Raw genomic sequence first — 26,153 nt, forward strand, 5'->3', positions numbered from 1 at the left:
ATTACAACCTTGCCCTACTGATATGTGTACATGCCAATACTGCAGATACAACTATCATTGCCTTTTTTAAATGTAGCTATATTTATTCTTCATTTATTGCGATTTGGTTTTAAATGTGTCTGCATATATTGTACCTCGAGGTGGAAAATTCCACTTGTGTTATGGGCGGTAGTAAAATGTACTATAAACACAACTTAAAGTACATGGAGCAGTCCTTTTAGACATTGCAGCGCCTCCTGCTATGATTACACTGCTTATTTTCTGCTGACTTTTGAAAAACTCCTGTCAAGTAAAGATGCAAAACCTTTATTTTAACTTTTAAATTTAAAAGTACATTGATTCAAATACTGAGCACGAGGCACTTGTACTTTTACTTGCAAATGTATACTTTACAACTACACCTTGGCGGTAAATATTGTACCTTTTACATCATTAACTTTTTTTGATGACATTAGAGATGATTTATCTAAAAATGTAAATAAACTATTAATGTATTATCTAATAGTATAAGTAAAAATACTTATACAAATACTTTAAGTTTAATGTAGGACTTTAACTAGTAAGTATTTATACACTGTGGTATACTACTTTTAAAAAGTACTTCTTCCATTTACTTCTTAAAGTAGGCCACAAAGTACTTTTCCTCCTCTGCCGTCAAAAACAAAAGATCTAATGACAGAGAGAAAACAAACGCGTCACGTGAGCACTGCTTCTGCCCCCCGATTGGCTAAAAAAAAAAAAAATCCCAGGGCGTCGCTGATTCGTCGGACATCCGAGAGCAGAAAGACACGAGCCAATCGCGTTCGAGCAGCGATCCAGGTATAAATTCCGCGCGCACAAAGGCTCCTGTCAGTCGAACGGCAGTTACCCAGCCGACGGCAATCTCTACTTGGATGATCTTGTCTCGACAAACGCGTCCGGACCAGAGGCTGACTGCGGGGAAAAGGCCACTCTGAAGCGAATGAAGAAACAACTCATCTTTCACTTCACATACAGAGGACTTCTAACTAGAGGAAAAAAGAGTAAAAGAAGAAAATGGAGTTTAAATTACGGAAAGCTGAACCCAGAGACGTGTCTGATATATTGCGACTGGTGAAGGTAGGCCGTCTAAATGCTTGTTTTTACACGTTAGTTATCAGTACAACAGTAAATGACAGCCCCGCAGTTGGTGACAAAAGGCCCGGTGGATGCCCCAAGTGTGAGATTAGTGTCGGCGGCCTTTGTTTACAGCCAGGCGTCTCATATCCGCCATGACTTCCGGGTTTCCAAATATGGAGCGTCTTAGACTTCCGGGTTTCCAAATATGGTGCGCCTTACCGTCAGCTTATGTTCTTATCAAAGGTTGACGCCGATAAAGCGTTGTAACGTCGTGTTACTACCGAGCCGATGTGTATAACGGCTGGTAATGAGTGTGTTTCACTGTCAAAGGTATTTTAATGTAATAAAAGGTATTTAAAGGTGATAAAAATACCAAATGCAACGTCCTAAAACAAAGTATTGAATTCACAAAGGTACAAACTAGGAGAAAAAGGAAATGGTCACATTTGTGAAACTGGAGGCAGTATATAATTAACTTTTTATGCTTGATTTATCGCCTTTACGTAATAATAATCTGCTACTTTTGCAATGTATATGTGTTTATTTGTGTTCTGTGTGTGTTTGATGTTGGATTGTACTGATATTGGGCCACTAAATTATAATTTAACCAGCCGAAATTAGCTCTTAATTTAAGTCCAGATTAACAGGGAAGTGACACCAATGATAAAGATGTGCGTGTTTGTGTGCTAATTAAATTCATAAGAATATAATTAAAGCTATACATGAGCAATGTAAACCACTGTTGTTAACGGTGAAAAGCATTTAATATGAAAACCTTTTCATCATCAAATGTTTTAAACGTTGAAATCCACTTTAGTTTTGGGCATCAATTGAAGCGTGACCATGTGTTCTCTACCCTTTTCTCGCTCAAGGAGCTAGCAAAGTACGAAGAGATGGAGAACCAGGTGACGCTGACTGAAAAAGGTGAGCTCCCCCCCAGTCACGCATGTAATGTCGGCGTTTATCTTTTTTTTCTTGAGTGTTAAACGTTCGGTTTCCCCCCGCAGACCTCCTTGAGGATGGATTTGGTGACACCCCGTTCTACCATTGCTTTGTAGCGGAAATCCAAGGAGAGAACAGCAGTGATGGTAAGAACAAACACTGGGATGTCACCTGAGACACGTCTGATCTGGTAAACAACTTGTGGCTCGAGCCGGTTTCCGGTCTAACCAGAAACTTAAGTTTCTTAAATGATCTCACTTTCCAGAATAAGCTAGCGCTCCCGGTGGCGGCGTCTGTTCCGCCATCTGCACCTCGTCACTTCCTGTTTTACGTGAAACATCCAGCGGTTTCATCACAGCTCTCAGCCTCTTGATCATACGCATCACTGAAATTAGTTTGCTCCAGTAACGTGACAGAAAAGCTCATTTAAGTCTCAGGTGTTTCGTTTACCTCTCGGCTCACGGCGTTAACTGCTATGAGAACACAGCCGCTTGTGATCATTTAGTTCAGGCCTTTTGAGTTTTTTTTTTTTCATGGGTTGCTCTGGGAACGTGAAGAGACAACAAAGAAACCATTTTGTGCACAAAGAAAAAGCACTAATATGGATTTTGGTAGTCATGGTCAACTGTCAAGGTCACTGGTGCTTTAGCTTTAAAGATTGAGATGCTAATGACCGTTTAACACATATCTAATAGAATTCCCAAATGGTGTTTCGTTTAGCTGAACGCACGCAACTCCTGTCGGCCGCTGCGTGTGGAGCATGAAGCTGAATATGAATGTTCTCTGCAGCAGCAGACTCACACGTTTCTCTGCAGATCCGAAGGTGGTGGGTTTCGTCATGTACTACTTCACGTACGACCCGTGGGTCGGCAAACAGCTCTACCTGGAGGAGTTCTACGTGATGGATCAGTACAGAGGTAAACAATAACAACAACACGTAGAGGCCCCATTTCAGCGTGCTGCTCCTTCACTAAGCCCCTCTCTCTCTCTCGCCCCTCCCCCTCCCTCAGGGCTTGGCATCGGTTCGGCGTTCCTGCGTCACCTCAGTGATGTAAGTATGCCAGCAGGAAAATCCCCGCTCTTCAGAATAGAAGTGATAAAAATAGTGCCGTTGTCCTCGTTCCAAACCTGAAGATGGTAACTAACCAGCAGCGTTCAGGGGAGTCAAGATAGTTTGATAAAGAATGCCAGTAAATATATCTTATTAAAAACTAATAAGCAGATGCATTTGGCTTATGAAAGAAGTCGTTAAAAAACCTTTTCATCAGTGAAGTGAGAACAAAGCACATCTTTCATTTGGCTTACAAAGAAATTATTTTAGTGACAATGAGTTTGTGTTTTTAATTTCTGAACAGAAAACGTTGCTTTGGAGTTTGAAAAACAGTCTTGTATGAATGTGTTTATATTAATGTATTCAATAAACATTCACATAGAAATATTTACATGTACGTACAAATGCTTTTAATGTGACAAACTGTCGGTGTGACATCACAAGTTAAATAAATACAAAATAAATGACTGATTAACTGATCAGAAAAACATTAAACAATTAAACCTAAAGTTATTTAATAATTTGGATTAAAAATAAAACTAATGAAAAAATAACTTTATTCCAGTTGAGTGGTTCTGCCGATCAGTTTCCTTTATCTCTTCCTCTTCCTCCCCTCCAGCTGGCGATGAAGACGCGCTGCACCGGCATGATGTTCGTGGTGGCGGAGACCAACGAGCCGTCGGTCCAGTACTACAAGCGGCGCGGCGCCGAGGATCTCTCCCAGGAGGAAGGCTGGAGGCTGTTCCGCTTCGACAAGAGCAGCCTGGTGAAGATGGGCACGCCGGCCGAGGAATGACGGAGCTCCGAGGAAGAGGAGGAGGAGGAGACATGAGAGTCTGACCGTTGACGAGGAGTCCGGCTGCTTTTCCTGACGAGTCACGCGATTGAATCCGATGTAGGCGCCGCGGCGTTCGAGAGGACGCGGCGGCGGCGCGCAAGCAGCCGGCTCGGTGGAACCGGTCCGCCTCTCTGACTCCGCCCCCAGGCAGACGACAAGTTCAGCTTTTCTTTTTATTTCTTTTTCTTTCTCTCAAAACACAAAAAGGGGAATCGTGTGCCGCAGTGATGCGTTTCGTTTGTAGTTCTTAATCTTTATAGCAGACTTGATAATTTGTGTGTTTTGATTCATTTTGTGCTAATATCTCTGAATCACGTTTGTGTTTTTATTGTAAACCGTTTTGATTCTTTGAGTTTGAAATAAAAACGTAACTTCTCACACTGACGGCGTCGTGGTCTCGTAGTGATCTCACACACACACACACACACACACACACACATATATATAACAAGAGACATCTCTTGAAATCTACAACTTGTTTTCAGCAGTTTAATTTCACCAAACGTTCAAATTGTCTCACAAAATAAAATCTAAAAAAAATTTGCAATATTTTTTGTAACTATTTTTGTATTTTATTGTTAAAATAAATAAAGCTTTAATAAAAATTTTGAAAATGTAGAGATCACTTAATGCAATTAAAATATTTAATTGATAAATACATATTTCTTTTATATAAAAAAATATATTAACATGTAATAACACACAATTTCACTAAATATTTATGCTTTAAAGCTTAAACACACACAGTGAAACTGTTTTGTGACCAGAAGCTCAAAAAGGAACAAACGTTTTCACACTACGATCCTCCCGACAGTTTTTTTGCTGCTTTGAATTTTCTAAAACACAAAAGCGAGACCTTTCCCCAAGAAGATTTGAGGAACCTAAACTAGAACGCACAACACGTGGTTCTTCGGTTCCTCCTGAGGAACGTCGTCATGAGTCCGTCTTCTCACACGAAGCTCATTTTATTCCTGATGAAGCATTTCCAAACAGCTGATCCGGCGTCTGGAGATCACTTATTTGCCTCGCGCTGCTTTTTATATTTTTTAATTTTCTTTTTTTTAAATGGCAAAGAAAAGTCTGTTTTGTCTGTAAGAAAAAAAACATTAACGTCCTAAAATAAATGTCACCGAGACGGAAGAGATGAACAGTGAAGTCACTGAAGCTGCAGCGGCTTTCACGTCTGTTCTGGAAGCTCAACGGTGGACTTTATTCTGGAGGAAGTGCTGCAGGCGGCTTCCTCTAACCACAGGATGTGACCTCTGCACACATGATCACACACACACACACAAACACACACACACACGCAGTCGAGTGTTATCCAGCTATCTTTGGGCTCAGTGTTCTCTGTTCCACAAAGCAGGTGGAATAAGATGGTTTCCTGCAGATTCTATTCATTTATTTTCTCCCTCATAAATGAAGAAAAGGCGTCGCCTCAGCCAGATTTCAGATTTAATGACATTGTAATGAAATAAAACCTCACACAGTATGTATATAATATGACATGTATATGTACACACACACACGGAGCATTATTAGACAACACTCTCGTTAATAAACATATTATTTGGCCTTTACTGGAGCATCGCAGTCACATCAGCATCAAACGGGAAATAAATACGTTGACATGTTAATTCACACAAAGAAGACACCGACGTGTTTCTATTTCTGCTTCTTTCTATTCTCTTGAATGAGTTTCAGCGTCTAACAGACGAGCCGTCCTTCTGTGCATTCGGCCTCCAGAAATGTTCTCCGGCTGAAAGCTACTTTTGAACAAAACCACAGAAGAAGAGATGAAACGCCGTCACAGCTGTCACGCGTTCCCTTTAACGTGGCTAATCATAAAAACAGCACTTCATACGGCAACAAAACAAAAGATTTGTACTCTCATATTTCCGTTTAGCTTAGCTTAGCATAGTGAATGGAAGCGGGGGGGGAACAGCTAGCCTTTAAAGTTCAAGATAACGTTTAGACAGGCTAACTGTTTCCCCCCGTCTCCAGTCTTTGTGCTAAGCTAAGCTAACCAGAGTGATGTCGATCTTCTCGTTAAGCGAGTTTCACAAAATACTGAACTATCTTTGATCTTTAGAGGCTTTCACATGTAAAATACTGTCAGAAAGGTTCACGATCATGTTAATGCATTACAAACAAGAAGACAAACCAAAATATATATTGTAAATAAATAATTCAGTAGCAGCGATAGAAACTATTAATATTATTTATTGATTAATGGTTTGGTCCATAAAATGGTAAAAAAATAATGACAACATGTCATTTTAAACACAAATTAAATCAGTTTAATATAAAATAACACTCAAAAAAACACGTGAATTCTCACATTTGGAAAAACTAGAAGCATCAAAACGATTGAATTAATTATCAAAATTGCTGATTAGTCGATTTTAAACTCATAACTGAGTGTTTGTGAGTCGTGTGAGGAAGAGGAGGAGGAGTGTCTGTTGATATGTGACTTGGTTGTGTGAGGAATGCATCTACAGGAATCGTACAGGTAGGTAGGTAGGTAGGTAGGTAGGTAGGTAGGTAGGTAGGTGTGTGTGTGTGTGTGTGTGTGTGTGTGTGTATGTGTGTGTGTGTGTGTGTCTTCTTGCCGTCTCAGCTGTCGGTCGTGTCGTTGTTCTCTGTTCGCTCGTTTTTCTCCACAAAAGAAAAGACACAAGAGTCAGAATCTCCTTCTGAGAGAAACCATTGAAAGGGACAGGAGGGATGGCTGTGTGTCTGGTTGTGTGTCTGGTTGTGAGTCTGGTTGTGTGTGTCTGGTTGTGTGTGTCTGGTTGTGAGAGTCTGGTTGTGAGAGTCTGGTTGTGAGAGTCTGGTTGTGTGTGTCTGGTTGTGTGAGTCTGGTTGTGTGTGTCTGGTTGTGAGTCTCTGGTTGTGAGTCTCTGGTTGTGAGTCTCTGGTTGTGAGTCTCTGGTTGTGAGTCTCTGGTTGTGAGTCTCTGGTTGTGAGTCTCTGGTTGTGAGAGTCTGGTTGTGTGTCTGGTGTCTTCCACCAGACTTCAGTCAGAGAAACAGAGATTTTAACTCTCAGAACATGACGTTTCTGCTTCAGTCGGTTGGTTTCTGTTTGAATTCATGTTTTTATGAATGGAGTCTGGTGGAAGACGACGAGCTGAACGTCTTGTAAACACAGCGTACACACACTCTGATATTATCTATCCATATACACACACACACATCTATGATTTGGAGACTTACCTTCTTTTTGGCAAAAGGAGGTTCTTTCCAAAGCGTCTCCATGGTGACGCGTCCCCGCTGAGCCCAGCTGTTCACAGCACCACGACTCACCTGGTGGACACACACACACACATATGAATATTAACTATGTATATAAATATGAAATATCTAATCGAACAGAAGAACGATTAAAAACAGCCACAAGAGAACTTTATATAAGTATAAAACCCCAAAATATTCATGAGTGTGTGTGTGTGTGTATATGTGTGTGTCTTCTCACCGTATGTGTGTGTGTGTGTGTGTGTGTGTGTGTCTGGGTGGAAACAGTGAATAAAAACAGAAGTCAGGAACACGATTCACAGCCAGGACTTCCTGAACAAACACACAAATGCACAAACACACTGACACACAACAGGAAACCGGTGAAGCTAAAACACGCCGACAAGCTGTTTCCTGTGTTAGGACGACGATGAGGAGGAGGAGGAAGATTAAATAAAGAGCCAGACTCCATCTTTTTTTAATCTTCTTTTTCTCTTCATCATGTTGAGGTTTTTACCGACCGATCGGCTTACCTAAAGAAGTCCGATCAACCACAGTAAACAACAACAACAACAACAAGCAGCGCCACACACCTTCAGTAACGACGCGGCCTGCTGAGGGTAGAACATGGAGGCGCTCAGCGCCATCAGACCCACTGGAAACACCAGCTGCTTCACCCGGGAGCCTGAAGAGAGCGACAGCTTCAACCATGGAGCAACAACCTGTCTGTAGGTTTTCCTCTAAGGTGTCATCCCCAAACTATAGAGGGCATGTCTCTGCAACCACCAGGGCTGTTTGAATGATGTTGTGTTGTATAAAAAGGTACACATGTGAGATGTTGTTCAGATGTGTAAATATCAGACGCACCTTTGGCCAAATAAAGACCCAAGAAGCCGGAGAAGCCCACCACCGCCACACTGGGGTAGAGGTCCGCAGGGGGGTCACTGAGGAACTGGTACACATCTGAAAAATACACACAAAACTATGTGTGTATGTGTGTGTGTGTGTGTGTGTGTGTGTGTGTGTGTGTGTGTTTGGGTCCTGCAGGTCCACATGAGAGCGACGTGTCCTCACCTCTGATGGTCGTTATGGAGGTGTTGATCGTTGGCTCCACGGTCCTGTAGACGCTCTGAGGTCCAGAGAGAGAATAAATAAAAAATATTTATATATAAATATATAACTAATAGACATTAAATAATAGTATTTTTTAAACGTGACTAACCTCAACTTTCTCCACTGCAGCTTCACCTGTTTGCTGCAACAACAAAAAACACATAAAATGTCATCTAATTCACTGATTCAGCGTCTTAACGTTTGAACTGAAGAGGCTGTGTTGTTTCTGGCGCCCCCTGTGGACTAAAGAGGTAGTGTCTCTGGGCACCAGGGTCCCTTTAGAAAACCTCTCATTCTACAAAACACTGCTTGCCCACACAGCTACGAGACGCCGATGGACACGCGATGGGCGTGAACACACCTGGCACCGGGTCGTGTACGGTTCTGCCAGCTTCCTCATCGAGGCGACGCTCTCCTCCAGCGGCCCGGCGGCCTGCGGCTCCACGCGGTGAGACTCCACCTCGGGGCGGCTGTACAGGGACGGCAGCTGGAACGGAGGAATGTTAAAAAGAATGGTGAGGACTGAGACCTTTCAGACTCACACACCTTCCAGTTCATGTTGTATTCAAGCCGGAAAGAAACCGTCAGGACCATCTGCAACGTGTCAATTATAATTTAATAAAATATATTTATATGTTTGACCATAACGAAGAATCTTTAAATCCCCCAAAATAATATCTGCACTAGTTTTGACTTTTCTTGCAAATTGAATGTATAATTATAACTTTTTTTTTTCTTGAAATGTTTTAATATTTGCAAGGATCCATGAAGTTTTTGTATATTTTTTTTCAACAATATCTTTGACACAAACCAGGATAATGTTGTAATAAACAAACAAAGCAGGTATCGATGGATTGATTAGTTTGTAGCTGGTATTGATTTAACCTTTTAACACAACGACAGAATAACAAACAATGACCTCAAAGCGAAAGTCACAACGACAACTGTTGTTTCTGTTAAAGAAAAAACACAACTGATATTCTGAGGGGATCAATCGCAGAGTTTTCACACATTAACACTCAATCTTTAGTTGAGCTTTCCAATATATATGAACCGATATGGTTATTTGAGTTAAATAGAATCAACTGAATATTGTACATACCATAATATTTATAGAACACAGTATTGTTACATATTTTATACTTTATTTTATATAAAATATTCTTCCTTTTTCATTTTTATTCAAAACACTACAAACATGTGATGATCTTTTCTCATACGATTAATTGCTGTACATTAAACACTGTATATAAAAGGAGTTGAAATGCAAAATATTAAAATTCAAATATCAAAATATTAATCGAGAATATGACAGTAAAATATGTTCCTCATCGTTCAATATTTTTTTACTTTATGTACGTAAGTACATTTAACTGATTAAATACTTAAATTAAGTAGTTTTATTGTAGTACTACTGAAGTATAAGAGGACCAGGGTTGACATGACCCTCCCTGTCAGTTATTGCTTAACCCACCTCATCGATGCTCAGAGCCGGCTGGATGCTCTTCTTCTTCGCCTCACTGGCGGCCAGCACGACACACAGCGACACCTGGCGGCAGGCCGGCAGAACACACAACTGCCACAAAAACAAAACCGGTAAATGAGGCTGTAATTATTCAGTGGAAACACTTTAGTTAATCATGTAGACACTTTAAGGTTTAAATAACACGTGTATTTTAACGTCGGTTTAAATAAGGAGCTTTCTCTTGTTTAACTGACCCTGTTAGCTCCAGCAGCTATCAACGAGGCCAATGACTCATTTAGCAACGTTTCACTCTTTTGTTCGTGGTATAATTTCATCGTGTAGCACCGTAAACATACGCTTCACTGTCTGGCGGCTAAATATAAGGAAACAAGTCGTAATTAAAGTAGTAAAAAAGGCGACAAAGCTTTAAAATAGTTACCAGTTTCGTATATGACATTCTCGTCCAGGAGGAGACGTTTGCTTTTCTACGGAAAGCCGGAGGAAAGGAGCACTAAAGAGCGCATGCGCATTTCTTAATCAAAACATGAATACTGGAGCTATTATAATACATTTAATAATACACGATAAACATAGTTTACACGTATTACAACAATCATTGTAGCATGTCAGTTTTAAATTAATGCATTTAAATATTTTACTAGATTTTTTGTATTTATTATAAAACCAGTAAATGCAGCAACACCAGTGTAGAAATACTGTTAATTAATCTATTTGATGTTTATCTTAATGTTATTTAAATAATGAATTGACAAATTAATCAACATTAAATGATCCTCAGAAGCAGCTCTAGTCATTTACAGCTGCTTTGAGTCTGATACAGGTTGTATGTTCTCAGGGACAATCATTTTAAATATAATTTTAATACTATAACAACAAATAAATGAGAAAAGAGTCACAAATGACCACGAGAAGAGTCAGAAACACAGACACACACACAGATATTAAATCACTCGGCAGGCATCTGAAAGTTGACCAATATGAACATTTATTTCTGGAAAGAAGTTACAAATCGTTTCCAAAGAGTTTCTACTCAGATTATAAGGTATGTTAATCTGATTTTACTTTCTTTTTCGGATACAGTCGTTGCAGCAAGGTATGTTTTTTTTTGTGTTTTTAAAAAATCCTCTATTCTGTTTTCCTACCGACAGACTGAAGACTGGTGGACTAAAGGATGACTGAATGTGCCATAAATCAGGACAGTAGTACTTTATTGGTTACACGTTTCTTCTTTTAACAGCAACATGAGAGGAAGAGGAGCAGCGAGAGGACAGATGAGGAAGATGAAATGTTCATGACGTCAGCGACACGAGACGGAAAGGAACCGACGGTTCGAGGTCTCTACTGCGTGAGGAACACGTGAAGAACACGTGACGCTTCTGTGGTGTTCAGCAGGAAAACAAGAGAGCAAAAACAGGAACATCAGACTTTGAAAATGGAGAGAATAAAGAGTTTTTGGGGGTTTAAGACATCTTTTCAACATGAAAAATAAAAAACTGTTTGAAAGCAGGAAAAAAAAAGAATGTGAAGAAAAAGTTTTATAAAACAAAAACCACTTTATTCACTTAGTGTTCCTCGTTGTCATTTAGCTTAAAAAAGTCGCAAAGCTGCAACGATGAGTCAATCAATTCAGTTAATTTACAATATATATATGTTTAATAAATAATAATAATAGTGTAATCTTTGTTTTAGCAATTTTTCAAGCAAAAAAACCCAAACATCTGTTGGTTCCAGTCTGAGGATTCGCTGCTTTTCTTTTCTTTTGATTTAAAAGACATCACTTCTGGCTTTGGGAATGTTTCACTTTTTTAAAACCGACTAAACAATAAAATAATATTTATTGTTTGCAGCTCTAATGTCGTTTAACACTTTTCTCTTTAAAGTCCACAGAGAAAAACACGACGTGGGACGTTAAGCCCCGCCCCCCTAAACACCACAGCGGCGTCACGCGTAAACACCGTGAAGCTCAGAGGTCGTTTGAGGACGATAACGCGAAGAAACGTGAAGTAAAAGACGAAGTCTCGTGCCACAGAGTTTGTACTGAAGAAGTGAAGAAAACCTGGAGAAGAAACAATGAGTGAGATGTTTCTTTTTGACTTCTTTTGAATGTTCACCGTCATAATCTGCAGAGAACAAGCAGGTTGTAAAACACTCGTTTGACCTTCTACGACCTTGAGGCGTCGTTCACGAAAGCAGGACAGAACACAACTTTAAAAAAAAAAAAAAATGACTCACCATCTCCATAATAAATAACCCTAAATAACGACTGTTACTGCATAGCTCGGTGAAAAGCGAACACTTTAAATAACAAGATAACTTAAAAACACGGCCGACAGACACAGCTGCAGCGGCGGCAGCTCTAGCCCTTTTTCACAGTTGGCTCAGGAAATAAAAAAATAAATAAAACATCTGGTGCGCAGAGGACGAGCGCAGAACCCGTCAGAACCAGCAGGAGCTACTGGTTCAGAACCAGCAGGAGCTACTGGTTCAGAACCAGCAAGAGCGACTGGTTCAGAACCAGCAAGAGCTACTGGTTCTGGTGGACACACTGGGGAGAATCGTCTGGCCGGCGGTTTCTCTGCTCTGCCGCTTGTTTAATATCTGTAATAATATATATTAATATGTAGTCATAAAACAGAAAAGGGGTCGTCGGGCAGGAACCGGTAGCTGGAAACAGATTTAATGAGTAAAACTGTTTTACTTTCTCTTATAAAATGAAAAGAAAATATTTTTAAAAAAAAAATAGAAACGCACCTGAAATCATAATAATCACAATCTGAAAGAACTAAAATAATATATATAATATATTAAATAACTTAATGCAAAGGGTGTATTCAGTTCTCTAGATCATCATCATGGCTGCCTATTTAAAATGTTATTTACAATATATATATATATATATATATATATATATATATATATATATATATATATATATATATATATATATATATATATATATATATATATATATATATATATATATATTGTAAATCTGCTTTGCTTCAGAAAGATGTGATTTATTTTCTGTCAGTTTACTCATCAGATGCAGCTGAACTCGTGTGCAGTGCATTCTGGGACATGTAGGCTCGGCCTGAAGCTCCGCAGGGTAAAAACGTGCACTTTTTTTTTTTTTTTTTACATCTTTGGTAACTTTTCTTTTGTCGCAAAAGAAACTTTCCCACAAAACGGAAGAAGCTTCTTTTGTTTAGTTCACGACTCGTTTGGCACGATGAGAACTCGGTTCCTGCTCGAGGCCCGACGGTTCCCTAAAGAAAGTAATGGAGCGGCCGCGGATTCAAAATGGAGGCCGCCGTCTGGAGCCCGGCCAGGAGAAGAAGAAGGTTCCTCTCAGACGCTGCTGGAGGCGTGTAACGTCACAGCCCGCTTTGAAGTGCTGGTGAAATGTGCCTCCGCGGCCACCGTAGGAATCGACAATAACAACAATAATAACAATAAAGTGCAGGGAATGTAGACGAGCGTAGCTAAAGCGCCGCCAGCGACCAGACGGATTCAGAGCGGCTCCGAGAGAAAGATCTCTCCTTCCTGTGCACGTTACCGCCAAAATAAAAGTACCGCAACGCCATCGCTGAATGAATGAATGGATGAATGCCCTCGTGTACCGGGTGGTATGTCAAGTTTTCCCCCCCCTCTCAGCCTTGCATTCAGCACACACACACACACGCACACACACGCACACACACGCACACACACACGGTGATGTTATATGAACTTGAGCACAGTATAGTGGATATCTGGGAGTAAAGAGCAGAGTTCTGGACTAAAAGCTGGAACGCACTGGAGGCAAACGCAGGAATTTTGAAGCAGTTTCTGCAACAATAAAATACCAAAAGCATCCGTTTGGATGCTACACTACAGGATATAGTGAGAGGAACGTCTTCATACACCTGATTGTATACTTGCTGTAAGATATATATATATATATATTTTAGATTGATTGTACTAGCCTCTATTTCTCAATAAGAGCTCCAGTATCGATGTACAGGATGTTTTGTTTGCCTTTAAATAGAGAAACCGGCCGTTTTGTTTGACCGGCGCAATAAAAAAATGTTGTTTTAAAGCGTGACTGTCGCTTCCAGTGCGTTTCTGCAATAAGCTTTGACTGGACAGCCTTAAATACAGTAGGTGAGTAGTAGAATAGGAAAACTGATCACAGTCCGAACATAAACCAGCAGAATTTAACCTTTTTTCTCTCTTTTTTTCCTTCCTTAAAATTTTCTGAGAATGCTAATTCTGAAAATGTTCAGCGACGTCGCCGCGCTCTGATTGGCTGACCGTGTGACCCCGAGGCCACGCCCCCTCCCTTCACCTGAAGGCAAGAGCTTGGTCTCCACTTTTTTTTTTTTTTTTTTAAAAAGCCCGGCGCTTCAAAAAGAGTCCCCCTTCCTCCTCCCCCTCATCCCTCTCACCGGGTCTCCCAGCGAGGAGCGAGGACGGAGGAGACTTCCGGTCCTTGAACGCCTCATTTTCCCGTTTCTACACGTGTATAAAAAAAAAAAAAATCAGAGGCGTCTGGCCCGGCCTCAGCTGCAGCGTCTGACGTGCTCCAGCACATACTCTGGGAAGTGCAGGCTGCACACCTGCAGACCGTCCAGCTTGCAAGGCATCCTGGGATACTCATCCTCCTTCCACTTGTTGTCGTCGGGGTCGAAGGTGAGGATGGAGTCGCTGTAGTGGCCGTTGTAGCACAGGCCGCCCAGCACCATGATCTGCCGGTCCAGCACCGCCACCCCGTGGCCGCTGCGCCCGATGGGCATGGACGCCAGGATGGTCCACTCGTCCGTGTCCGGGTCGTACACCTCGGTGGACGGGCACCCCTGGGACTCGAAGGACGCCCGCAGGATCACGCACACGCCGCCGAACACGTACAGCTTCCCGTTGTGCGAGATCATCTTGTGGAAGCAGCGTGCGTAGTTCATTTTGGATTTGTTCTCCCAACAGCTGGCGTGCGTGCCGGGCAGCAGCGGGCCGCCGCCGCCCCGGCCGGCGCGTGTCCTGTGAGCGTCTGACGCGCCCGAGCTGCCGCCTCCACCTCCTCCTCCTCCTCCACCCCCTCCTCCCTCCCGCCCCGGATCGAACACGCACACCTGCTTGGAGGTGGAGGAGGAGGTGATGCCGCCGGTGATGTACAGCTTGCCGCCGAGCACCGTCCCCTCGTGGCCGTACTTGTTGACGGGGTACGGGTCCACGAACTCCCAGCGGTCCTCCGTGATGTCGTAGCGCTCCGTGGAGTAGAAGGTCTCGTCCCGCGTGCGTCCCGCCACGGCGTAGATGAACTTGCCGATGACACCGACGGCAAACTCCGACCTGCCGACGCACAAAAACAACATCAATACGCTTATCTCTAATATCGATTTTATGTTAAGGTTTTCCACCAAAACTACATTTTACAAGTTTGTTAACGCATCATGATAACATTATAATGTACCTTCAGCCAACACAGGAGCCTGAATGCATCATAATGCATATGTTATAATTGACCTTAGCCCAATACAGGAGCCTGAACGCATCATAATGCATATGTTATAACGCATCATGATGCCCACGTCTGTTAAAGTAGAAGAAACACAAACGGACCCCAGGAGCTTCCGGGCCGGTCTCACCTGGGTACGGACATGTCGGCCATGCGGAGCCAGGAGTTCTGTCTCGGGTCGTAGCGGTACACTTTGGAGGAGGCGTGAAACTCGCCGTCAGGCCCGAGCTCCTCGCCGCCCAACAGGAAGGCGAAGTTGTTGACGATGGCCAGGCAGTCCGGCCGCAGCGGCACCTGCGGCCCCTCCAGCTCCCACCACACCTGAGGGATCAAAAGCTCAGCTTACTGAAACCGGTCAAAGCGCCGCGAGGAACCGACCGGCTGGGCGGGCGGAGGCGGGCGGACACCTTTGGGCGCTGCAGCAGGAGGATCTTGCTGTTGACCATGCTGTGGCCGATCATCCCGCGAAAGACGGCGGTCTGCGGGCGGACGGAGCGGATGCGGTTGGAGCGCGTGTCCACCAGGGGCTGCTGGTTCACGTCGTGGAAGTAGCTGAGCGCCTGATCCACCTCCTGCCGCAGCTGCCGGGAGTAGCGGTAGAACTCCGACGTCTTCACCTGTGACGAGGAGGGGAGGAAGAGGAGGAAGAGGGCGTCACAAACAAATAAAAACAACAACGATACAGCTGATTCAGGTGTGGGATGCGGCGCCCGGCAGCACTCACCTTCTCAAAGATGTTGGCGGGCGTCATGAGGCAGAAGCGGATGGACTGCACGATGGCGTCCGTGTGCCTCCAGCGCCGCCGGTCGTGTCGCAGCCACGACTGGACGGCTTCGTACAGCTCAATTTCTGGGAAGCGACTCAGAGCATCGCTGTTGAGGTACGCCTGGTGGAGGGAGAGAGGGGGGAGGGAGGGAGAGAGGTAGAGGTAAGGTAGAGAGGCAAAGACAGGAAGGGAGAGAGAGAGACGTTAACTCGATATTTTGTGATTGAATGAATGGCAGAAATCTATAGAAGCCAATTTTCGCACACACACAAAAAAAAAAAAAAAAATCACAATTTGACCAAAAAAAAAAAAAAAAAAAAAAATCATAATTTTGTCCCCAAAAAAAGAAAAATCATAATTTTGGCCAAAAAAAAAAAAGACCCCCCAAAAAAATCGTAATCATGAAAAAAAAAGAAAATTGGCCCAAAAAAAGTGTAATTATGAAGCAAAAAAACAATATAATTTGGGGCAAAAAAGGATTATTTGGCCAAAAAAAAGGAGAAATCATGAGATAGTAAGTGCGCTGCTTGCGCTGTCTTCACGTCTCTTCATCCCCTTGACTTTTTTTTGGGGTCAAAATTATGACTTCTTTTTGGTGTGGGAATGAGCTTCCATAGATCCTCTGATGGTCGACGACACAAAAAGGTTCATTATATTATTATTATTATTATTATTATTATTATTATTATTATTATTATTATTGCTACATTAGAGTCACAGTCTGCCCCTTTAAGAACCGCCAGCGTTAACACAGTGAAGTGCGTCAGGAGAGAACAGAGAGACGGACCTGCAGGCGCTCCAGGCTGAGGTAGGACAGGAAGTCGGGTCGGCTCATGAGCGGCACGAAGTTGTCGAGCAGGAAGTTGTCGAGCTGCTCCTGGACGCCCTCCACGCCCACGCTGAAGTCCTCCAGGAGGCGCATGACCTCGGCGCAGTTCTCCAGGCAGATCTTGGCCAGCAGGAAGGAGCAGCAGAACTCCACCGCCTCCGTCAGCTGGACGTACATGGCCGCCTGGAGGAGGAGGACGAGGAGAAGAGGATTCATACACATTGTGATCAATTCCAAGACTTTTACCCACATTTCAAGGACTTTAAAGCACATTTCTCTGATTTTTAAGCACATTTCCATGACTTTTAACCATATTTCCATGAGCAAATGTGTGAAATCTGATGTCCATGTGCGTATGAGAACCCTCAGGAAGCGGCTCACCTGCAGGATCTCCTGCACGGTGGGCATGCTGAGCTCCAGCGAGCCGTAGTACATGAAGCGGAGGATGTGGCCGAAGCCGGCGGCCGTCAGCCCCTTCATGTGGATCTTGTCCTGGTCCCGCTCCCTCATGTCCGCCGTGAACATGACCCGGAAGTAGTCGCTCTGCGTGGCCAGGAGCGCCTTGTGGGCCTGCGGGGCGGATGGGACACGAGTTCCTCATGAGAATTGAGTTCTGGACCCAGTAGTCAGAATCCCGCACGCGGACGTCTCACATTTCCGGGCGGTGGAAAAATGAAAAGCCAAATACCTGGAAGTGGTGCTCCTCGATCAGCAGGGTGACGTCCAGCAGCAGCCGCTCCTCGTACAGCGCCCGGAAGCCCGACGACACACTCCCATCATGCACCTGGGACAGGTACACCTCCACATCTGCCCCCGACATAACACACCTAGAGGCAAGGCAGAGGGGAGTGGGTGGGCGGAAGAGGAGAAGAAGGAGAAGAATGAATCCCAGAGCGTTAAAACAGATACACAAAGCTGTCTGGTGCCAACATAAAGCACAGATGAACTCAACAACTCTACAAAATAAATTCAGCAGCACAATGCTGCGAGTTTCCCCGAAGGTAAAGAGTTTGTGTGTGTGTGTGTCTGAATGAATAAAGTACGTCTGGGTCCAAAAGGGCATTTGAGAGGACGTTTGGCTGCATTAAAAGATCAGCACTTCAGATGCTGCTCCAACAAGACAAACGTGTGTGAGTGTGTGTGTGTGCGTGCGTGCGTGCGTGTCGACACACTGGGGAAATAAACCGGCTCCACTGCAACACGGTGAGGTCGGTAAAAAATAAAGAGAAAATAAAGAAATCCTGCAGCATCATCTCATTTCTAAAAAGTAACACCACGAACACACAAAGTGTACATTTCATTTCCACAAACACTCATTCATAAGTTTAAAAACACACACACACACACACACACAGCACACTCACCTCTGATTGGCCACGGGCATGTCAGTGGGGGTTGTCCGAGCCAATCAGAGGACAGTGCCCCTTGTGTCCGGGAGATGCTAACAAAGTCCCGTTTCTGAGCGTCAATCACCTGGACGACAAAGTCAACACAACCGCACGTTAAAGCACGAACATCTGCAAAGGAAAGATGGATGCCACGTGACGGGAAGAGGTGGAGAGTCGTACCTTTTGGAGCCCGGGTGAACAATCACAGGCTTTGACGTCTGAGCGCTAAGGGGCCGCTCGCATTTCCTGTGTTTATGTTTCCCTGGCTCTAACAGAGGAGACAAGAAGAAGAGCCATGAGAGCCAGCAGGACTCCATCATAACTTTCTCCTAAACTTCTACTTTCAACTGTCACAGACCACGGAGTATACTATAGTAGTATACTAAACAGCTGGTGGTCAGGAGAGAGAATGCAGCTTTAACACATGAAGCATAGACTTCTATACAACCAGAGGAGTCGCCCCCTGGTGGTCAGGAGAGAGAATGCAGCTTTAACACATGAAGCATAGACTTCTCGTCTTTTTTTCTAAAAATAAGTGAGTTATATTTACAAAGAGTTTGAGATGTATTTAAAACTCTTAAATGTTGCAACAAAAAGGCCATGAGAACAGTAATGCATGCAGTGACAATGCACGTCCCCCATTTCTATCATATTATTGATGCAGTTTACAATCAGGTCACGACAAAATAAAACCATCAAACGTTTGGCATTTTTGTTTAGAAATGACAGGAATTACCTTTCCGTCAACCTTCACTAATCCATGAACGTGATTCACTGTCTTTGTTTTTAAATCAACAGCTCTATAACCCAACAAGTTTGACTCACACGTTCAAACATTTAACAAGTCTGTGTATGGGGGCTCTAACGTACACCAGACTACATTTGATTAAACCTTGATTCATAAAAAAACATCTAAATCAATAAATTACTTTAGTTTTAATCCACAGTAATATTCAGAAATACAAACAGTAGAAAGTTAGGTGAGCAAGAGGTGTTCAGGATCACAACAGAGCTCAAACGTCCTCGGAGTGACTGCAGCTCTCAGTGATAACAGGCAATTAACAGGCTCCTTAAATCTGAGGAAATCTCGATACAGTTCTGCACTAAGAGGTGTCTGACCGACTGCCTGACCTGACCCGTGTTAACTCCCGGGGAAAGAGGAGAGGGGGGGCGACAACAACAACAGGTTGACGGCAGCTGAGCTTAACTCAGTGACCCGTCACTGACCGCAGAACGTTTATAAACGGGAGGTTGTTGGGTCACGACAACGAGAAGAAGCGTAGAGGAACGCGGGCAGAGAAGCAGGGCGAAGCTAAAAGGCTAATGCTAGCTCACTCAGTTACCATGACTAACTTTACATCACGCTGACGTAAAGCAGCAGAACGTTCGATTTGAGAAGAGAGACGTTTTTTAAAGAGCGTTTTAATTACAAGTAATACAAATAAATATGCGACAGATTATATTACATGCTACCGTACAAGAGCACCCCCCTCCTCTCTCTCTCAAAAAAAAAAACAAAGGCTCAGACACAACGGGTTTGTTATAATTTGCTTTACGGCGAAACCAGTGACGTTAACTGTCACGATTCTCAGCGGCGGTGACAGCAGAAACGGGGGGAGATCCGATCCTGCTAAACACAGGGGGGAACCCCTTTATTATTTTTGTTTTAGCTTCAGCTGCTAAAATCTCGCCGTCTCACCTCGGCGGTGCGAATCCCCACAACCCCTCTTCGACCAGGCAGCTCTGGCTCCTTCGGACATGAAGTTGCGGGTTCTATTCCGGAATCGAGAAAAGCGGACGGCAGCGGTGCACTGCCATGTTGTCGTCCGTGCGCCAGACGAAGAGAGACCCCCCCGACTCGGGCTCTAAATTAAACGGGATAACAAACCACAGCGGTCCACGGGCTTTGCGGACGCCATTTTCTGCACCGGCGTCATTTCCCTTTTGGGCGGAACTCAAGGGCGTTGTGCGGTGCAGCAAAGATCGTGTATTACTTGGACGATGTATCACTCGCGAACGTTTTGTAGTTTTTTTGTAGTTTTGTTCTGCAAAAGTCCTGCATCAGAATGAGAATCGTTTTGTTACTAATGTATATGTCACATACAGAAATTCGATGGGAGCCTATTTTTGACACAAAAAAACATAATTATGACAAAAAAAGAAGAAAAAGTATGACAAAAAATGTATGACAAAAAAGTCATGACAATTTTTTGCTTCATATATTTGACGAGGTGAAAGGTCCATGACAATATTTAATATTAATTAATATTAATATTTAACAATAAACCTACTGACACAACTGCAAACCTGGCACTGGTGTTTTTTTTAATACAACTACAAGCGACACAACAGAAGTACAGAACGCTTTTGATGACGTCAGTAACCAACGACGGACCCAACACATGTATAAAGATTTGTTTCTTAAGTTTTGTAGGGAAGGAAAATGTACTTAAACTCGTCCCCAGAGGTTTTATATTAATTTTACGGCTGCATTAACAACACTAGCTTTTTACGTAAAATCGATTTTACTGTAAAAAATATAATTGCATCATTCGTTCTGAAAGGACCCCGTTGTGTGAGTCATGCGAGGACCAAACCCCGTTTTTTCTTTTACTTATGCCCGCAAAAATAAATATATAACAGACGTATTCTGCTTAATATATGTAGTTTTCACCCCACACAACATTAATGGAACAATTTAATGTGAATAACTGGTTGTTGGAAAAGAGAGATAGCATTGACCAGGCATTCGCCGTAGCCGCCTCGTTCATCCTTCTTTTCATTCAAGATGGCGGGTGACGAGTCTGGTACAACGCTTGGTCAGCCTCATCTGGCCCGACAAGACCTCCGGTCTCTCGTAAGTGTCACTTTAACGATTGTTCAACAGAAGAAACGCGTTGTGTGTTTTCATCTCCGGCCGTTGGTTTCGCCTCAATAACGTCACTGGTGTCCAACGATCGTGACGGTTAACGGTCGCCGGTGCTGCGCCGCTAGCCACCCGGCACATGACGGCAGGCCCCGGCGGGTCGGAGAGCGCACGCGATTACGATTTTATTTTTTAAAAATTGTAACGTTAACGTCACCGCGGATTGTCGTCACAATTAAATCGGGTTAACCGTTCCTAATGAATGAAACGAGCCGTTTGAATGTGTGATGTGTAATTACGGCGACGTGATAGTCGCCATCTTTGTTCCATGTCAGTTAGCATGAAGTAAAATCTAAATCAATGTAAATGGTGTAACGAAATATGTGAATGTCAATACTGTAAATGATATATATATTTTTCATAGGTTATTTGCAGTTTCTGCATTTATTTTAATCAGCAGATAAAGTGAATTAGCTGGAGTAGACAACATGTTGCTTGTTAGTGTTAGTTTCAGGCAGACTTCCTGTAATTATTTATTTACATTTTCATAAAATGTAAAGTGCAGCGATTGAGAAACAAATATGTGATTAAAAAAAAATGTTTAAATACGCCTTTTATTGATCTCCAGAGGGGGAAGTCAATGTGTTGCATCAGCACCAAGACATAAAGTACAGACGAGAAGATAATGAATACATAATAAGGTGCATACAATACCAATAGATGTTAACATGTAAGCCATGTTGGTGAAATTAAAGGACAATGTTAGGAGGTAAAGTGGCAGTGAGTTAGAGTACAAATGAATAATATATAATGTGGTGAGATACTATAATATATTGTGGTATTTAAGTACGGACAACATCAGCGCTGGTGTTGTCGGGGTGCGCTTGCAAAGTCGGTCTGTACGCCGCCTGTCTTTGTTTCTATTCACCTGCAGGATTAAAGGGATGCTCAGTGTGTTTGTGTGTGTTGATCCCTGTTGCGTGTCGTTCTCTCGGCAGGACGTGTCCACCTTGACGCCTCTCTCCCGTGAGATCATCAGCAGACAGGCCACCATCAATATCGGTACGTAAGACGTCGGGGCAAATTATTTGATCGGGCAATGAAACAGATCATGAGTTTTGATGCCCATATCCCCTCCACCCCCTCAGGCACCATCGGTCATGTGGCCCACGGGAAGTCCACGGTGGTGAAGGCCATCTCCGGCGTTCACACCGTCAGGTTCAAGAACGAGCTGGAAAGGAACATCACCATCAAGCTCGGCTATGCTAACGCTAAGGTAAGAGGCACTGCCCATACACTAGAAGGGCGAGGCCTAGTTTGACATTATTGAAGTCCTTAAAAAAAGGATAGGCTCTTTTTATTCACTGTAAAAACAAAAGCTTGATTTGACATTTTGAAAAGTTCAGTTCTCTGTTTCATATTCGTCTTCTGTTTTGTAAAACATCAAAAGGAAATGCATTAAAAGGGGCTCGACACGTCTGTGTTTTTCGTAGGTCTATAAGCTGGAGGACCCCTCCTGTCCCCGGCCAGAGTGCTACCGGTCGTGTGGCAGCAGCACTCCGGACGAGTTTCTCTCAGACATCCCCGGCACAAAGGGCAACTTCAAACTGGTCAGGTAAGACTGAAGAGACAGAGAGGTCGTGTCCCAAAAGACAGTGGGATCTGTTTTTCTTTATAAAAAAAACACTATTGTTTTCATCAGTGGGACTTCTAAATCTGTTTTCTTTTTCCCAGACACGTGTCATTTGTGGACTGTCCTGGTCACGACATCTTGATGGCGACCATGTTGAACGGAGCCGCCGTCATGGATGCGGCCCTCCTGCTCATCGGTAAGTCTGCGTTCCTTCACCCCCTCCACCTCCACGGTTTTTTTTTTTAGAAGTCATCTGATCGTGTGTTCTCGTCCCCGTTGCCCAGCGGGTAACGAGTCGTGTCCTCAGCCCCAGACGTCGGAGCATCTGGCTGCCATCGAGATCATGAAGCTGAAGCACATCCTCATCCTGCAGAACAAGATCGACCTGGTGAAGGAGAGCCAGGCCAAGGAACAGTACGAGCAGATCCTCGCCTTCGTGCAGGGTGAGTCAACACAAACTCTGGGGAATGTGAAAACAACAAACTCATTTAATGAACATTAACATGATACCAAAACGTTGCCTTCAAGGAACCTAGTTATTCTTCAGCTTTGTGTAACTCTTCGTCTCTCGTCTTCTCCTCAAAAATGAGTCCCATCTTCGGCGTCTCACTGAGGAAACCGTTAGGTTTCACTACGAGTTTGGCCGGCGTTCGGGTCTCTCATCTTCCTCTAAACTCGCTGCCGTTTGTCCTGCAGGCACGGTGGCAGAGGGCGCGCCCATCATTCCCATCTCGGCCCAGCTGAAGTACAACATCGAGGTCGTCTGCGAGTACATCGTCAAAAAGATCCCAGTGCCCGTCAGAGACTTCATCTCCGAGCCCCGGCTCATCGGTGAGACCCGGAGCGCTGGAGCTCTTCTGTTCCTCGCTGACCGGCTCGTTTGTTTCCCTGTTGTCGTTTTATTTTTTTAACACCACGGCGTTTTTTCAGTCATCAGATCGTTTGACGTCAACAAGCCGGGCTGCGAAGTGGACGACCTGAAAGGAGGCGTGGCCGGAGGAAGTATCCTAAAGGGCGTCCTCAAGGTGACGCTTTGTTCTCGATGCTCGGAGACACATTTGAAACGGCCGCTCTGTTTGAGACGCTTCTGAAGTGCACTGAAGACATTTAAACACGTTTATTTTATATAATTTGAAAGCTTCAGGGCCAACGATGATTTAGAGCCGATGCAATAACATCCTCTTCCTCCTCCTCCCCCCCGTGTGACCATCCAGGTGGGTCAGGAGATCGAGGTGCGACCAGGTATCGTGTCCAAAGACCACGAGGGGAAGCTGATGTGCAAACCCATCTTCTCCAAGATCGTCTCCCTGTTTGCCGAGCACAACGACCTGCAGTACGCCGCGCCTGGAGGCCTCATCGGTACGTCCACGACCAGAGGGTTGTTTTTATGGGATGGAGGAGATGGAGGAGAGGGAGAGAAGACTGTGAGAGAGATGCGGAGTGAGTGAGTCATCAGAACACGGGCTCACCCCGACTAACCTCTGTCGTCTGTGTGCAGGCGTCGGCACTAAGATCGACCCGACGCTGTGCCGGGCGGACCGCATGGTCGGTCAGGTGCTGGGCGCCGTCGGAGCGCTGCCCGAGATCTTCACCGAGCTGGAGATCTCCTACTTCCTGCTGCGGAGGCTGCTGGGAGTCCGCACAGAGGGAGACAAGAAGGCCGCCAAGGTAAGCAACGCGGTCCTCTGAGCTACGAGAGCGGAGCCGCCGTAAACGAGTGTTTTGAACCCCCCGTGTCGCCTCCGCAGGTCCAGAAGCTCTCCAAGAACGAGGTGCTGATGGTCAACATCGGCTCGCTGTCGACGGGCGGCCGCGTCAGCGCCGTGAAGGCCGACCTGGCCAAGATCGTCCTCACCAACCCCGTCTGCACCGAGGTCGGGGAGAAGATCGCTCTGAGCCGGCGCGTGGAGAAGCATTGGCGGTGAGGAACACAGCCACGAGAGGATTTTACTTTTATTTTTTTTTGTTTTTTTACTTGCTTTTGTAAATATATTTTAGTTGGATTCTCGTTTCCAGAATGAGCTGCTACTCCTGGCTTTAATCTCATGGCACCAAGCCCTGTGTTCCAAAAAAAATAATCCCTTATTAGTCCCTGAGTGGGGAAGTTACAGAAGTTCATATATGTGTTACTAGGATATTGATTTATGATTTTTTTCAGAAAGGGAGAAAAAAAATTAAAAGTTGTATTTTCTTATGAAATTTAATATATAACATGGCTCATATGTTAAGAGTATTTTATTTGTGCAATGTTTGGCACCAACCGGGTCATGCATGTTTTTAAAAGCTCTTTCCTTACCTGCCTCAGGGGGAAAACTGTATTTGAGTGATTGGAAAGCAAAGTTTGTGTACGATTTAATTAACTCCTCCCCTTTTTGTGTGCCTGCAGTCTGATTGGATGGGGACAGATCAGAAGGGGCGTGACCATCACGCCCACGGTGGACGATGACTGAGGAGGAAGCAGCGCTCGCAAACCATCACGAAACATCACAAACATCACACTCTTCTTTGTTGCTTTTTTTTTTTTTTCTTCCCACAAGGAAGGAGGAAGGGAACAGGACATGTCTGGTTTTAAAGATGCCTCCTCCCTCAGCTCCTCGGCTCCTCCCCCTCGGCGGCGACACGAGGAGGTCCAGTTCAGCCTTTCTACCTGTTTTTTTTTTTTTTTTTCTTTACTGCAGAAGAAGAGCAATGGAGGAGGAGGAAGAAGAAAAGGAGGTTCATTCAGTACAGAAATGATTTCAATCAAATCTAATAAAATACATTTGGAAGAAATGTTTTGTTTCATTTTGTTGCAGCTGAAAATTAAACTTCTACACATTTTCTGACATTATATGAACCAACACAATCCTGGTGGAATAGTTTTGTTTTGCAAAAGACAAAATATTTAATTGATCATGACATGTGGACCCCAGTTTATTACATTTCTAATGGTTTTGTTTCCCCACTGATGCATATCCTCAGGGGCCAGTTTATTAGGTACACCGAGCTAAAACTAACAGGCCGATTTAAAAACTCCCTTTGCAAAGGTTTTGCACTGAAAGATGCTTCGGTTATTTAACACGGCCTTGCTGGTGTAACTGGCTTGGACAAAAGAAACCCCTGATAGTATAATAAAACCTATTAGATAAAATTATATCTATATAATGCATTATAGTAGTGTTTTTTTCTTATACTAAATAAATATTTACAATTTTTTAAAATATATTTAAATATATAACTATGTTAAATATCTATAAAGTATCTATCTATCTATCTATCTATCTATCTATCTATCTATATATATATATATATATATATATATATATATATATATATATATATATAATAAATTAACATATCAGGGTAAGATATATTATGAAATATTCTGCATAATACATGCTTTTACGTTTTTTTTGATGCAACACTTTTGTACTTTCTCC

At 43.6% G+C, this 26,153-nt stretch overlaps 4 protein-coding genes across 6 annotated transcripts; 2 read left to right on the forward strand and 2 right to left on the reverse strand.

The window, feature by feature from the left end:
* The first annotated feature begins 858 nt into the window (after positions 1–858).
* LOC137788995 (diamine acetyltransferase 1-like) lies at positions 859–4,309 on the forward strand. The gene is made up of 6 exons (XM_068582219.1): positions 859–1,098; positions 1,971–2,022; positions 2,106–2,186; positions 2,856–2,957; positions 3,051–3,091; positions 3,711–4,309. The coding sequence occupies exons 1-6, from the start codon at positions 1,036–1,038 to the stop codon at positions 3,885–3,887; spliced, it is 516 nt and encodes a 171-aa protein (XP_068438320.1). The 5' UTR covers positions 859–1,035; the 3' UTR covers positions 3,888–4,309.
* Positions 4,310–5,363: 1,054 nt separating this feature from the next.
* Positions 5,364–10,229, reverse strand: LOC137788759 (MICOS complex subunit MIC26-like). The gene is made up of 9 exons (XM_068581830.1): positions 10,180–10,229; positions 9,750–9,851; positions 8,637–8,762; positions 8,385–8,417; positions 8,237–8,291; positions 8,030–8,125; positions 7,756–7,847; positions 7,145–7,234; positions 5,364–6,584 (listed from the first exon to the last, which is right to left on the reverse strand). The coding sequence occupies exons 1-9, from the start codon at positions 10,195–10,197 to the stop codon at positions 6,543–6,545; spliced, it is 654 nt and encodes a 217-aa protein (XP_068437931.1). The 5' UTR covers positions 10,198–10,229; the 3' UTR covers positions 5,364–6,542.
* A 2,683-nt stretch (positions 10,230–12,912) lies between these two features.
* klhl15 (kelch-like family member 15) lies at positions 12,913–20,167 on the reverse strand. 2 transcript variants are annotated; one of them, XM_068581226.1, is made up of 10 exons: positions 19,935–19,987; positions 18,416–18,503; positions 18,212–18,320; positions 17,536–17,674; positions 17,229–17,417; positions 16,806–17,030; positions 15,977–16,138; positions 15,660–15,869; positions 15,383–15,573; positions 12,913–15,086 (listed from the first exon to the last, which is right to left on the reverse strand). In XM_068581226.1, the coding sequence occupies exons 3-10, from the start codon at positions 18,229–18,231 to the stop codon at positions 14,303–14,305; spliced, it is 1,920 nt and encodes a 639-aa protein (XP_068437327.1). In that variant the 5' UTR covers positions 18,232–18,320; positions 18,416–18,503; positions 19,935–19,987; the 3' UTR covers positions 12,913–14,302. The 2 variants fall into 2 exon arrangements, with proteins under 2 accessions (XP_068437327.1, XP_068437326.1); XM_068581225.1 differs by lacking the exon at positions 18,212–18,320 and having other exon boundaries at positions 19,935–20,167.
* Positions 20,168–20,762: 595 nt separating this feature from the next.
* On the forward strand, positions 20,763–25,506 carry eif2s3 (eukaryotic translation initiation factor 2, subunit 3 gamma). 2 transcript variants are annotated; one of them, XM_068582232.1, is made up of 13 exons: positions 20,763–20,810; positions 21,024–21,092; positions 22,100–22,163; positions 22,250–22,377; positions 22,595–22,716; positions 22,836–22,930; positions 23,019–23,177; positions 23,431–23,565; positions 23,665–23,759; positions 23,949–24,093; positions 24,233–24,402; positions 24,483–24,655; positions 25,121–25,506. In XM_068582232.1, exons 2-13 carry the CDS (start codon positions 21,024–21,026, stop codon positions 25,182–25,184), a joined length of 1,419 nt encoding a protein of 472 aa, XP_068438333.1. In that variant the 5' UTR covers positions 20,763–20,810; the 3' UTR covers positions 25,185–25,506. The 2 variants fall into 2 exon arrangements, with proteins under 2 accessions (XP_068438333.1, XP_068438334.1); XM_068582233.1 differs by lacking the exon at positions 20,763–20,810.
* Positions 25,507–26,153: the final 647 nt, after the last annotated feature.

This window comes from Clinocottus analis, unplaced genomic scaffold, assembly GCF_023055335.1.
Source record: "Clinocottus analis isolate CAN_PGR_092001 unplaced genomic scaffold, fCliAna1.0.p SCAF_18, whole genome shotgun sequence".
NCBI lineage: Eukaryota > Metazoa > Chordata > Actinopteri > Perciformes > Cottidae > Clinocottus > Clinocottus analis.